This window comes from Chelonoidis abingdonii, chromosome 10 (assembly GCF_003597395.2).
Source record: "Chelonoidis abingdonii isolate Lonesome George chromosome 10, CheloAbing_2.0, whole genome shotgun sequence".
In the NCBI taxonomy this organism is placed as follows: domain Eukaryota; kingdom Metazoa; phylum Chordata; order Testudines; family Testudinidae; genus Chelonoidis; species Chelonoidis abingdonii.
The window spans coordinates 52,125,928-52,140,183 of NC_133778.1; the positions used below are offsets into that span (position 1 = coordinate 52,125,928).

At 41.0% G+C, this 14,256-nt stretch overlaps 1 protein-coding gene across 8 annotated transcripts in view; it reads left to right on the forward strand.

The window, feature by feature from the left end:
• Positions 1-3: 3 nt before the first annotated feature.
• Positions 4-14,256, forward strand: part of PRPF40A (pre-mRNA processing factor 40A) — a 51,317-nt gene continuing 37,064 nt past the window's right edge. For 4 of the 8 annotated variants that reach the window (XM_032789948.2, XM_032789947.2, XM_032789949.2 and 1 more), the window contains exons 1-4: positions 202-652; positions 3,247-3,384; positions 6,824-6,904; positions 9,822-9,852. In XM_032789948.2, the coding sequence (XP_032645839.1) occupies positions 296-652; positions 3,247-3,384; positions 6,824-6,904; positions 9,822-9,852 (607 nt within the window). In that variant the 5' untranslated portion in view covers positions 202-295. Of the gene's footprint in view, positions 653-3,246; positions 3,385-5,437; positions 5,610-6,823; positions 6,905-9,821; positions 9,853-14,256 lie in introns of those variants that run through there. The other 4 variants (XM_032789953.2, XM_075070226.1, XM_032789952.2 and 1 more) reach the window with 3 other exon arrangements.

Sequence of the window (14,256 nt, forward strand, 5' to 3'; positions counted from 1 at the left end):
TCCTCGCGCGTCCTCTCCCCCGGTGAGCGACGGCCCCCAGCGCGCTCGACCGCCCTTTCTCCCCCCTTCCTCCAGTCGTCCGCGTTCCCTCGTCTGGCGCGACCCCCCTCGCGCGCCCGATTCCGGCGTGACTCTTTTCTCCCCCGCTCCCCGCGGCGCTGGGCCTCTTTAGGCGCCCGATCCCGGCCAGGGTCCCCTGGTTCCTGCCTGCCAGACGCCGCTAACGGTTTCGTATACGGCTTCCGGGGGAGACTCCGCGCGTCCATCCGTGTGCCGAGCTGGGCCACGGGTCGCGATGTCGGGCGGGGACTCGGCGGCTGCTGCGGCCTCCCCTCAGCCGCTCCCCTTCTCCTTGCCGAAGCCCCCTCCCCTCATGCAGCTGACGCCGGGGGACGCCGTCCGCCCCGTTGCCTCCGCTGCGGACCAATCGCCGAAGGGTTCCCGGTTGGGAGGCCGCCCGGATTGGCCGGGTGGGAAGCCTGTCAGCCTACTGGCCCCGCTGCTCCCGCCCCGTGGTGAGCCCGAGCCTCTGATGCCTTTTGGCCCTTCCTCGCGGCAGCAGCTTAGAGGGAGGCTTCTTGGCAGGTGTGGCGGGGGGAGCCTCCTGAACCCCTCGATGAGGCCGGGCGGAGTGGATAGAGGATCCCTCATGGTAAGTGAAGGGTTAAACGCTGCAGAGGGGTGGGGGCGGGGACCTGCCTAGCAGCGTGGGGGACGGGGAGATGGTTCCCGGCTGCATCCTGGAGGGGGCACCTCTATGGGCGTGTAACATCATGGGAACAGCCCTACTCCCTTTCTTGGGAGCCTGAGAGCAATAAGAGCCTGGTGGCATCCTCTCAGGCCTTTCTTAGAAGCCCCTTCAAGGGAGTTATAGGGTCAGCCGCAATAGGACTACTGCAGCCTGAGCCATGCACGTGGGGACACTAATGCATCTCTAATGGCTCCTATTGGAATTAGAGAGAGGGGTAATTTGTCCCTTTGTGGGGCTGACTTCTCCCACTAAGCTACTCTTAGACTGTACGCTCTTTGGGGCAGGGACTCTAGCACTTCCTTTTGTGAAAAATGCTACATGCCCTTCAGGGGCTGTCTGAGGCAGAGTTCTGAATGTAGTTTGCTTCCCTGCATTTCTGCCTTGGGGGCCCAGGATTAAGAGTTCATGGAAAATGTTTAAGCAGCAAAGAATCCTGTGGCACCTTATAGACTAACAGACTACCCATGCATCTGACGAAGTGGGTATTCACCCACAAAAGCTCATGCTCCAAAACATCTGTTAGTCTATAAGGTGCCACAGGATTCTTTGCTGCTTTTACAGATCCAGACTAACACGGCTACTCCTCTGATACTGGAGAATGTTTGTTTCTCTAGTCAGCACTGTAAAGAGAGCTGGTCTATGTGAGATTTTTAGGAGAGCGTGACAAGTTCAGTGTTATCGCTGGAATGAGATGTTCTCACAGTGAAACTGAGAGAACAGCTTGTAGGTCTGGGGGCAACTGGTTGGTAGTTACACCTGGGAGAAAAAGGGGAGGAAGATGACCTGAGATCAGAAAGGATAACTGTTCTTGCCTATCTAGGGGTGTGAGGGAACTGGGCAGACTTTGTCTCTCCACCCATTGATTATTTGTATAACATCTGGAGTTAAAGAAATGAGTAAGTTGCTGTGTCTATTGCAAGATCTAAACTTGCTCAGGAGTTTGAAAAGTACTTTGTGTTACTTCCTAAATGTGCAGTTTATCAATATGTGCTTTACTACTAACCTAAAATTTTCAAGTTAATCTCTCTCAATTTTATTATTCTGGTGGGACAATAATGTTACATATAATCCAGCACAATAAGTATGATAAGCAGAGAAAAGTACAATTATATTTTGCAATACCAGTTGATGTTATATTGTTAGCTAAGCTAATGTTGGTATATTGAAATAGGGAGACTTTTGCAAGATAGTCACAGTGGTGTGATTTTTAACTTATCTAAATCATTTTTCAGTTTTTAAAACCTTTCATATTTCCATAAACCATAGCTTTCAACATTCAAAAGGTTCTGCAAGAATCCACTGAAATTCAAGTACAAAAATAATGGCAAAGCCATCTGCTTATTCTTTCAATTTAGCCAGGGTCTTCGATGTTATTGAAGGAAGGAATCACAATGGAGATATCTCTCTCTTTGTTTGTTTTATGTAACTAAAAAGTGATTTAAAAAGTTACCTTTCACTGACAAAAGACTGAAAATTACTATTTTAATTATTAGATGTCACTTCTGCTTTAAAGCCAGAATAAGTATGGTGCATCAGTGCAAGGTCAATCTTTTAAAATGTACTTCTGTGATAAGATGGAGAAAATGTAATCACTGACCATATTCTGATCTATACAGATATGCCATTTCTGTGTCTATTCTACTTTCTTTTAAGATTTTGAGCTGATCAGTTGTTTACTTGTTACTTTGACATCTTTTGATGAACATGCTAGTAATTTGATGAATAAATCGCTATGGAGGAAAGTAGCCTGTACAAAGTGAATATCCATACTGTTTCACACTCTTGTAGATCACAATTCTCTCCTAACCTGGGCTTCCTAGTGCCAGTAGTATTACCTTGCTAAGTATAGATTCAGCAGTAGGTTACTTTTTCTAAAAATTAGTGGCGATAATCTTCCTTTAGAACTATTGTTTATTCTAAAAAGAAAAGTGGTTTTGGCCATAAAAAGTTTAATGTGTGATATAGATTTTTGTAGAAAAGATATAGAGAGAATTTACTGAAGCTAATCTACAAGCAGCAGCATTGACGTGACAGTGAAGGTGAATGTAGAAAGGAAAAGATCTGTTTCTTTTTTCCTTGCCTGTATATACTTTCATTAAGTGTAGTCAGATGAAATGGCATATGAAAATGTTTGCATCTGTAGGTGTATTGGGCCTTTGTGTTATATCTACGCATTGAGGGACTTTTCCAGGTTTTTTCTCTGTATTCTACTGGAATTTTTGAGTAAATTCACTAACTTCATATAGATGAACAATTTCTGTCAGTCTTTAGTTATCTAGTCTTGTAGACTGTGGTCTGTTTTAGAGCTGTGTCATGAACGTTTAGGCATTTTGATGTAGTTAATTTTCTCTGTATTTTCCTTCATCAGAAGATAAGACAGATAAATGACCAAATTCCTTCTGTAATGGCATGTTTATCATACATCTATTCTTTATTACATTTCTGCAGTTTGTGCTTTGATGTTAATATCTTCGTTTATTAACATTGTTTTTCAGATGGGGCACCCAGGCATGCCGCATTATCCACCTATGGGAATGCACCCGATGGGCCAGAGACCACCGAATATGCCACCAGTTCCACATGGAATGATGCCTCAGATGATGCCTCCAATGGGAGGGCCACCAATGGGGCAGGTAAGGCAGCTTATCGGTGTTGTCCACCCCCAACCCCCACACCCCCAACAATGATCTGAGAATTCTAAAGACAGGTAAGTCTCCCAGAGTTGCTTGGAAATAATGTTAATATTCATTAAAATGTAGTGTTTCTATAGCATCATCCATTGGTAATGCAGAAACTACATTTGTAACAAAAATAATGAAATTATCTTGTGATTTCAAAATTTAAAATGAAAAGATCTAGTACTTGAATTCATAACTTTTGTTATTGTTAGGTTAGATAGTATTCTGTTACTCTTTCAGGACAAATAAGTTGCATCTAGCAGTGTGCAGTTCTAAAAACCAAAAATCCTGAAAACAAACAAACAACCTCCCCTTTAGCAAGAGACTGTAGTGTGATAACATTGAAGCTGGAAAATTTCTGTTTCTTTGACTCTGTGCTAAGAAAGTCTTGTAACCTGTAATTTTCTTCTGTCCCTGGAGATGGAGGGAAAAAATGTAAAATTCTTTGGTGCTATTTTACACTTATGTAACATACTGTTATTTTTGCCCTGTTGTCAACATGATGCATGTCTTGAAAAATAAACTCAGCCACTCAGTGGCAAGTATAAAATGTTGTTGGCAAGTAAAGGTACCTAAACTATACATTTGTATAATTGTAAGCTTTCTATTTTTAACAATGAAAGGTCCTGTCCCTTATTAAGTAAGTTCTGAATTTGAAATGAGGCAGTTCCTTTTCTGAATATGCAGAAGTCTCTAGTGTTGCTTCTGGTGATCCTGGCTTTCCTAAATAAAAGCAGAGTCAAAATGACAAGACCAAGGGGTGAGAAGATGGGGTTACACCCTTCCTGCGACCATTGTGAGGAAGCTAAAGCAGATTCAAAATTACAAGACGCCTACTAGAAGGAAGCTAGTATGAAACATGGAACCTTCTGCGAAAGGTCCAGGGACAGCGCCATGATAGGAATTTCATTACCTCCCTTCCCAGAGTATTGGGGCAATCCCTGAATCTTAATGCCTGGAGAGTGGCTCACCTACCCTATTAGTAGATGTAGGCCTGAAGGGTGTCTGGTACATTTTTCATGCTGCAATACATAGTATGACAATCTGTTATATTGGATACATACCTGCTGCAAAGGGTAATGCAGTTTAAAAAGACAAAGGCAGATGGAGATGGGGTGATACAATGTGAAAACAAAGTGATTAGGTTGCTCATAGGCACATGTCTTACCAATTATGAGCATTTTTTTAAATAATAAACACACTAGTCAATCCCCTTGTCGTCTCTTACCCAAACGTTTTCAGACAGAGTCCCATTGCCCTTGTGTCCCCTTCATCCATCATCTTTCCCCTTCTGTCCATGTAATGAGCAGTTCCCACATAGTGTAATAAATGAAAAAAGTATGTAGATAACTTAGCAAGTTTCTGGCAGACACTGTGGAAGAAAAGGCTCTTGAGGGGATGGGGAAGGGAAAGTAAATGAGGGGAGGTTAGAGGTTTAATGACTATATGGCCAATAAGAATGGACCAGTAGGCTGGTATTCTGACTCTAAATCTACTAGACTGCAAAATGTCAGTCTATTGGCCCATCTCCTTGGATGCTAGGACTATTTCCATAGCAAATACAGGTTCTTCTACTTATCTCTGAAGCATTCTGGGAGGGGACAGTCTGGAGGTTTGTAATCTTGATTCTCAGGTGCCTTGTTGGGGCAAGGCTGTTGCTATTCTTCGTGTCTTTGAGTACCACTCATGGACTGCTGCCCTACTTAATTCACAAGAAAATCTCCTGGGGCTGAAAATAATTGGGTCTTTTTTGCAACCTTAAATCTGCAAAGACTGTGGGCCTGAGAATAACTGCAGTATTATCTCAAAAAACTACAGTTTTTCTAGCTACAGAGAGGCTTCAGAGCAATAAGGAATGCTTGAGATTCCTGTAAGTACTTGTGCAAGGGCTTCTAGGAAACTTCACATGTTCGGATCCCACTTAGTTGGAAGTAGCAGTGGGGCAAGAGTGCTTTCTTCTCCTGCTTCTACAGGATGACGAGGAATAGGAGGGCCGCCTTCCAACTTTTCCTTTCTTCCTCACCCTCCCAAGAAAACCTTGTGGATTGAGGGTGGAGCAGTAGCCCTACCAAATATCCCTCTCTCCACACAAGATGCAAGATGAGGGGAGTGGTAATCTGATGCTCCCTGAAGATACAGGGGGATGGGGTCACTTGGCCAGCCTGCCAAAGTCTATAAAGGTAATGGGGGATGACTGAAACGTAAAGGGGTTGACTTCCCAAGGCCTCTTTGGGGACTGAGTGACCAAAATTTCATCAGCTGAATATGATCAGATTAGCATAGCACTATTATTTGTGCTTTTTGCCACATTTATTTATGGCTTATCAGTTCTTAATAGTGAAAACCAGTGGAAAACTGGGAAACGTGCAAAATATGAAGGAAATCTTTTAAGAAATTTTTTAAACCACTTTATAGTACATCAGTTGGTCACTAACAAGTAACTTATCTATATAAATTTGCTGTGGTTACTGCCTCTTCAAAATAGTCTAAGCATATACTCCCAGACAAAAAATATTTTATCAAAGTAAAAGGTATGGGTCTTTGTTTCATCAGACAGTACATAGATCTGGACTCAAATTTTAACAAATTGTAATAGCCAGTCCACATTACCACGTTCAAATTGTTTTAAGGGAAGTAGTGTGGTTTAAAAGTAGCTTACACGGTTTGCATTCATGTTACATGTTGTTTTAGATGTTTATAACCATTCAAGAACTGGCTGAGAACTCTTCGCTCTTGCTGCTTAACTCTTTAATATCACTATTCATCTTGAAAGATCTTGGCAAACATTAATTCTTATAACACTACTGTGAGGCAGTTATCTCAAGTATTACTCCTGCTAGCCGACAAAGGGAAGAAGGCATCAAAGTTAAGAGAGTTGTGCAAGATCACAGAGGGGACCAATCTTAGAGTCTGAATTAACATTTGTGATACTTAACTGATTTTGTTGTTTGATGGCTCCCAGATTTTCTGAGAAATCTTTTCTTCTGTATTCCCTGTTCTAGTCTAGGACAGCATTATCAATAGATTACTCATCTTGTCATTTGTTGTTGATTCTCATGTAATCCAAATAGTGCTGTCTACAATAAATGTCTTAGCCGCATTCTAATATTTCAGAGCTAAGTTGAAATGTATTCTCATCTTCCCTTTAAATTGGGGGGTCTGTTGGAGTGCAACAGATTTTGTGGAAAATCTAGCTATTTCCTAACTTAACATTGTTGTTAGTTTTATGTAGACTTGTACAAACTTCTATTACACTTCCTTGTGTCCTGGGGGATTATTAAACTTGTTTATCAAACAGAATAAGTAGTTAGAGACTGGTACACTATCATAAAAAGTTTATACTTGGTGCTATATGTTTTCTCAAGTACACTCTACAATAACATTTTAATTGTAGATGCCTGGAATGATGCAGTCAATGATGCCTGGAATGATGATGTCTCATATGTCCCAAGCTCATATGCAGCCTACTGTACCGGTAATCTTTAAAACCTGTCTTTTTCACTTTTTAAACTACCTTACCCTATGTGAACACTATTACCAGGATTTCATAAAGTCTAGTCAAGCTTTTGAACTTTTGTATAAAATGGTGATAAAAATGTCCTCCTTTGTGTATAAAATTCTGTGAGGAAGAGATGAGTATTTGAATAAAGCTTCAGAAGACTCACACAAAAGCAGCCACTTGCACCTTAATGGAGGAGTGATCTGTATTTAATCTAATTACTTCCTTAACATGCAAAATATTCTCTTTCTACCCAGATTTCAATACTGCATGTAACTATTGATTTTTTTTAATAAGGCAAGCACTTTCTCTTTGTACATCTATTGTAACTTAAAAAAAAAAAGTGTTTAGTACTCGTCATGATTTCCGCATTAATAATACACAGCAAAATAGTGAAACAATTTTAATTCATTAAATCTCGTAAAAGATGCCAGTAACAGAAATATCATTGATTTCTTTCATATTAAGTTGATTATGGATTTCTAAGATGGATTACCCATTATAAACTTTGGAGGAATTTCAGAGATCTCCGGGGAAAAAAAATTAAAAAGCATTGTGGTCAAAAGAGGTGAAAAAGAGAGATCTGGTATGCTAAAATTCAATCCAATTTTAAATATATGAAAATATGATTTCAGTAGGTTTTTGGAGCTCTGATAAATACTTTCATACTACAAAATGATCAGGAATAGTAAAATATCAGTTAAGTGCAACTTTCAAATGCTATGGTGTTTAAGGATATGTTATTTCAGAATCTAAACACTGAAATATTCTCTGTTTTAATTAAGATAACTATTTCATTTTCATGGTATATGGTGGTAATGGGAATTTTTTTCTCAGGTGATTGACAGCTGGGTCTTGCTTACATGCTTTGCCATATTTGGGATAGGAGGGAATTTTTCCCTGGGTCATTTTGACAGGCCCATGGGTGTTTTGCTTTTCTCTCAAGCAAGGGGTCACTTACTAGGGTTATCTGGGTGTGTTGTACTAAATCAGTTTGCTGCAGTAGCAGGGACTTAGGGGGACATTGATTCACTCTGGTCTCTCCTGTTGTCTGCCTATTGCCCATAATAGTTTAGTCTCCTGAGCGCCGTAATATTTTATCCTAATTCTGTTGTTGGGCTTAGCAAGGGGGTGGATGGGTGGTGTTTAGTGGCCTGTGATAAACAGGCAGTCAGACTAGATGATCTGGTGGTCCTGCCTGGCCTTAAACTGAGTCTCTAATATAATCTGCTTTGTAGTTGTCATGCTTTCTGTAAGCTACATAACTCTTTATGAAATCCGTTCTCTGTAGTGTGCCCTATCTAAATACAAAGCCTGATTCAAAGTTTACTGAAGCCTATGTGGTTCTTTTTGTTGACTTCAGTGCACTTGGAGTCTATGCTGTATGCAGGTACTTTTGCAAAACACCTATATACATGTCTTTGTACAGTGTCTTACAACAACAATTATTATCATGAGGTACAATATAGCAAGAGCTTTTATTTCTATATAACTAATTGGTACCGATTGAGGCCATCACTTTTTGGGATTCTTTCAGGCACCTATATTCACTATTCAGAAGAAATGAGGTAGTGAAAGAAGTTTTACTCAGAAAAATAAAAAACAGCATCAAAGCAACATAGCATCACTTTAAATCAAGTGCTGTTGGCAGTTTGATTGGATAAAAAAATTACAGCTGGAAGTCTTTTTCCTAGTGCAGATAAATTGAGCTAGAATGTAGTCCTTCTGAAATTTGGAGTCTGGAAATCGGTTGAGTACTCACTGTCAGTGTTGGGATATCCTTAGAGTGCTTATTTACCTGGGCAGCAAATTAAATAGAGCTTTAGATAGTGCCGTTTAATATATATACAGTTAGTACAATTTTCAAAGGTGCCTAAGTTACATGGGGACCTTAGTCACATTGATAGTAAAAGGAACTTTCGCTTTATGTCACTTAGGTACTTTTGAAATTTTTCCCTAGTGCATTAAGCAAGATCATTTACCCTCAGAGTAAGCATTTGGGTAACCTTGAACTTGTTGTTAGCACCAGTTTGGGTGGTTTTTATTGGATCTACCTTGCTAATCTGTATTATTTAGATGTTCAGTTATCTCTTGTGCAGACTGCCTGAAAAAAATCAAGTAACTGAAAGATTGGGTCCAATAAATGGTGACGTTTTGTATCTGTTAAAGCTTTACATAAAAAGATAGAAGTCAAGAAATTCTTAAATCCTTTTAATCCTCTCCTTCCCCCTTTGTATTTGAAAATTGTACTAACTGTGTAAAAGAGTTCCAGTCAAGGCTAAATCCATTTTTCTCTTAGTACTAAGTTGACAAAAAAATTGTGTGAGATAAATTAAGTGATTGCACTAAGCATAGTGGTGATGTTGCAATATGTCCTTGTTGACCTAAATCTGAAAAAGTTTATTCAGACATGTACCCAAGGCCCATCTTTTGTCAATGGGTGAAAGCTGATCTATTGCTATTTGAATCAATGAAGGTTTGAAGTATTACACAGGTGGTGGTATCAGTCACAAACACACCCTCGTGTGTTATTTCAGCATTGGAATTAGCTGATCATCTTCACTGTATATTCTGGATGAGTAGTCTATTTGCATGCTGAAGGACTGTTGTTTGTGAGGTTGGCAAGAGATTCATTAAAATGAATTGGTGAACGTATGGCTCTTTCAGAAAAGTAGCTTGTTATCCTAAATTACTTTCGTATAGAGCTGGAATTCCCATGATTATTGTTGTATGGGAGGGAGGGGGAGATGGAGACCCACATTTAAGCTGATGAAGCATTTTGCTGCTGGAGAAACTTGAACAAGTTGCTTCTTCGAATTGATCATTACGATATTTAGTAACGTATTTAATATATTGTTAGTGTTTTAAAATAACATGTTGGTTGTTTCTACAGCCAGGAGTAAACAGTATGGACACACAAGTAGGTATGTATACACAATCATTAAATTTTTAAAATCTTTTAATAGACTCGTTTAAATTTCAAAAAATGAAACTTAAGTTTACAACAATGTAAATGAACCTTTATCCAGTTTCCTTTTTATTTATATAAACTCTTTATTAAGTTTAGTTTATAGTGGTGCTTAACCTTTCCTAATGGCTTTTTCAGAAATGAAAAAAACTTTCAAGGAAAGAAAACAGAAGGATAATTTTTATATGCCTTAAAACTTTATTTTGTGTCGTCTTAGTTTTCTTTAACATTTTTATATTTTTAATTATTTTACACACTTCAGAAATACAGATTTGAGACTCGTATCCTGTTCTGGATTTATTTTATTTTATTTTTCCTCCTTCAAGTATTCTGTCATTATGGATCTCTACTCTTGAGATGCCCAGCCCATCTGTATTCTCCTGCAATACCAAACATTCAGACCAAGAGGGTATTTCATACCTCCTTCCCATATTCTTCAGGTTGTCCCATATCTAATTTGATGTACATTCTCCAGTAAAAAGATTCTTTCCAACCATGCATGAATAGCACCTTCTTGGGAGCTGAGTTGAACTTAGTGCTCATGAAACTGATGGAATTGCCAATCGATTATCTAGAGCAAATATTTGTGTAAGCTATTCCTTGAAGATTGGATTGCCAGTGCCTAGAAGGTCATTATAAAGAGTCTGAGAGCCATAAGGATAACCTGTGTCTTCACTAAAATGGTGTTTAGTTCTGGTGGAACTCATGCTATTAAATTACCCGTGTTTGCCCCAGGTCTGCACTCAGTACTGGGAGAATATAAATGGCATAACTTAGGTGTTAATAGGCCCTTTTTTAACACTTGGATAGAATTATGGTTTCTCTGAATCTTCTGGACTATTTGTAATTTCTGATAAATCAAGAGAGATTATTTCTGTTTAATAGATTGAAGAAGTTTCAGTGCTCGAAGGTATTGAGGTTCATTCCACCAGGTCTAAAATAGTGTATGCATCAGTGTAGACGTGCGGACTCACCCCTGCGGCACCTCCTACTGATTCTCCTAGGGAATTAGCTCTTTTTCCAGCCAGGAGCGCCCTCTGCAGTGATCTGCCTGTCCTCTTGGCCCCCGTGTCCTTCCCTGGACTCCAGTGCCCTGGCAGTATCCCACTAATCTGGGTCTCCCCTCCCTGGGGAACCCCCAAGCCACTATCCCCACTTTGCCTCAGTTTTGGCTACTGCCCAGTCTCCATCTAGCCCCTGTTCACCGGGGCAGACTGCAGTATCAGCCACTCATAGGCAAAGGGATTTGGACCTGCTGCCTTTGCCTACCCCTGGGCTGCCCCCTGCAACCTCAGTACCTCTTGGCCTTATGCTGGGCCGCAGCCTAGGGCTTTCCAGGCAGAAGCTCCCCAGCTCCTCTGCCTTTCCCCAGCTCTGCTTCACTCAGGTACCCTGTGTCTAGCTCCCTGTAGCCAGGCCCTTCTCTCTCTACAGCCAGAAGGAGACTCCCTGGGCTTCTGGCTTAGTGCCTCTTATAGGGGCCAGCTAGGCCTGATTGGGACCTGGCCCCAGCTGAGCCTGCTTTCCCCCAAGCAGCCTAGGCTTCTTGTCCCAGCCACAGCCCTCTCCTGGGCTGTTTTAAGCCCTGAAGGGCAGGAGCGGGTAATCACCCCGCTACAGTCAGCCATTCCCAACATTAGTAGTTCATGTACAAAAATTAGTTCTTAAAAAAATTTAAAAAAAAGAATGTTGGAAGTGCCAGATGCAAATTTCTTCTTCGAGCACATTTATTTTAGGTCTTAATAGACTTAATTTAAATATTTATGGACTCACAGTAAAATAAAATTTGAGTCTGGTGGAGATCTGCCTGGGGGAAATTAGAAAATAAGGGAGTTTGGCTGGAGGAGTCCCACTTCAGCCTTAGAGAATGTGAGGTTTAGAATTAGTTGAGAGTTCGTCAATAAGTCTATTTAATCAGAAAGTGCTACTTTGTCAAAATTCTTTGGCTTTTCTGCAGGAACTTACAAGTTTCAATAAAACTTTCACTGGGAAGGTTGCTCAGGTCCAGGATGGAATATCGGGGGGATGGACCCACTATAGTTGTGGTTCTCAAACTGTGAGAAAGTGGGTTGCTACCCTGTTTTAATGGGGTCTCCAGGACTGGCTCAGATTTGTTAAGGCTGAGGCCAAGGCCAGAGCCTGAGCCCCATCACTCAGGACCCGAGCCCAAGGGCTTCAGCCCTGGGTGGCAGGACTCAGATTACAGACCCCCTGCCTGGGGCTGCAGCCCTTGGGCTTTGGCCCCCCCTCTCCACCTGAGATGGTGGGGCTTGGGCTTTAGCCCTGCCGCCCGGGGCAGCTGGGCTCAGGCTTCGGTCCCCTCTCCTGGGGTCGTGTAATAATTTTTGTCGTCAGAAGAGGGGTACGGTGCAATGAAGTTTGAGAACCCCTGTCCTGACCAGCACTTAGGGTCATAGCTGGTAAGGGAGCTGAGGCCTGCCCTGTCTCTGCCCCGTCTGGAGGAGGAGGGGAATGTATGGGGAGCTGGATGGGGTGTCTCTTTGTCTGTCTGTCTCTTGTGCACACACATGCACACAGCCATGGTCGGAGCACATTGAATGGTGCTATCTGGAAGAAGATGAGGCTCAGGACTAAAGGGTGCTGTGATATTTGTCATAAGTTATGACCCACCCAAATTTTCATTCCCAGCTAGATCACTGCCATTAACTACAAAGGACGTAGTAAAATGACAGATGTCAGTGAGGATAGATGTAGCATTAAACAATTTTGCCAAAAATACTGATGGTATTGTCAACTATGAGAGGAAATCAACAATTGTGTACTACCTGAACAAACCACAGTAGTAGTTAAAAAGAGAGACATAGTTTCAAGGACAATCTCATAAAATGTAGTGCTTTATTTCAACCTGTGTCAACATAACCACAGTTGCTTGATAAGAGCAGTTGGATGTTGTCCGTAGAATTTTAGAAATGTAGGAGCGGAAAGGACTTTGATAAGCCATCTAGTCTAGTCGCCTGCACTGAGGCAGGACTAAGTATTGTTGGAGCCTGTCTAACAGATGTTTGTCCAACCTGGTCTTAGGAACCTCCAGTGATGGAGATTCCACATCCTCCCTAGGTAATTTGTTCCTGTGCTTAACTGTCCTTACAGATAGGATTTTTTTCCTAATGTCTAATCTAAATCTCCCTTGCTGCAATTTAAGTTCTTTACTTGTCCTATCCTTAGTATATTTAAAAATACATTATACATTTTTCTTCATTTCTACTTTCTGTGATTCAGTTACTTTGCTTGTGTTTTCATATTTCGAATGAAAGATACTGTGTATCTGCACAATTTATCTTGCATATTCATGTACAGAACAAAGATTCACAATATTCTGTTTTTTGTTTTTTTTTTTATTTCAATCTTGGGGTTTGAAAGATGTGATCATCAGCTTCATTGTAGAGAAAAATGTTTTTGGTAACAATTCATTATAAAAATTACTCTTAATTTAAACAGCCACTGTTTAACAACTATTTTTCAGTTTCACAAACCACGCATGTGGTCACTTTAGTGTCACACTTTTTGTTAACTGATGATAAAGATATGGCTTTTGTGGTTAAAATGTGCTTTTATAAAAACAAAATTCATGAAAACTGGCTTCCATATCTGTCTAAAGAGGCTGCATTAATATAGTGTTGTTCCGTATTAAAACTGTGAAAAATAAAAATAAAAAAGTACAATTTTGTGTAGTAATTTTGCATCGTGTTTTTGATGCACGTAATTCCTTGGGGTGTCCCCAGCCTTACCCCATCCAGGTTCCAGCCCCACTCCATGATCTTGATCTGAAGACTCTCACCTTTCTTCCCCTTGTTTCGGGCCCTCTTCCTCCCCCCTTTCAGGGGCTATGTTATGATTCAGGCAGGCTTCCACAGTCTACCAGCTGTTCTGGTTCCCATCCCAAGGAGCCTCTTTCCTAACTTGATGCTCCCCTGTAGTTCTCCTTTCAAGGCTGCCTCCCCTCTCTCCTCCTGGGAGTCACCTAACAGCTAGGTTTTATCATGTTAAGGAGGTAGCTACCTGATTAACATCTGGCCCCACTTCCCAGCTGATCTACTGCTCCATTGAATACCTATTTCCTTAAAGGTACTATGTCAAGGAACAGGGTTTGGCTGGCCCTGGGTCCCACTACGCCTTAAAAGGGGAAGACAACTGTGTGACCAAATACAACTCCAACAAACTCACGTAGCATTCTGGTACATGTACTACAGTATGGGAATTTTGGGGATTTTTACTGCTACTTAGTCTTCAAGAGTGAAGATCAATAGTGCTTATGCTTGAAGGAGAAAGAGAGGCTGTTTGACCATAATTGTTTTTTATATGGATTCACACTCCTGACTTTCCCTGTCCTCTTTGGAGT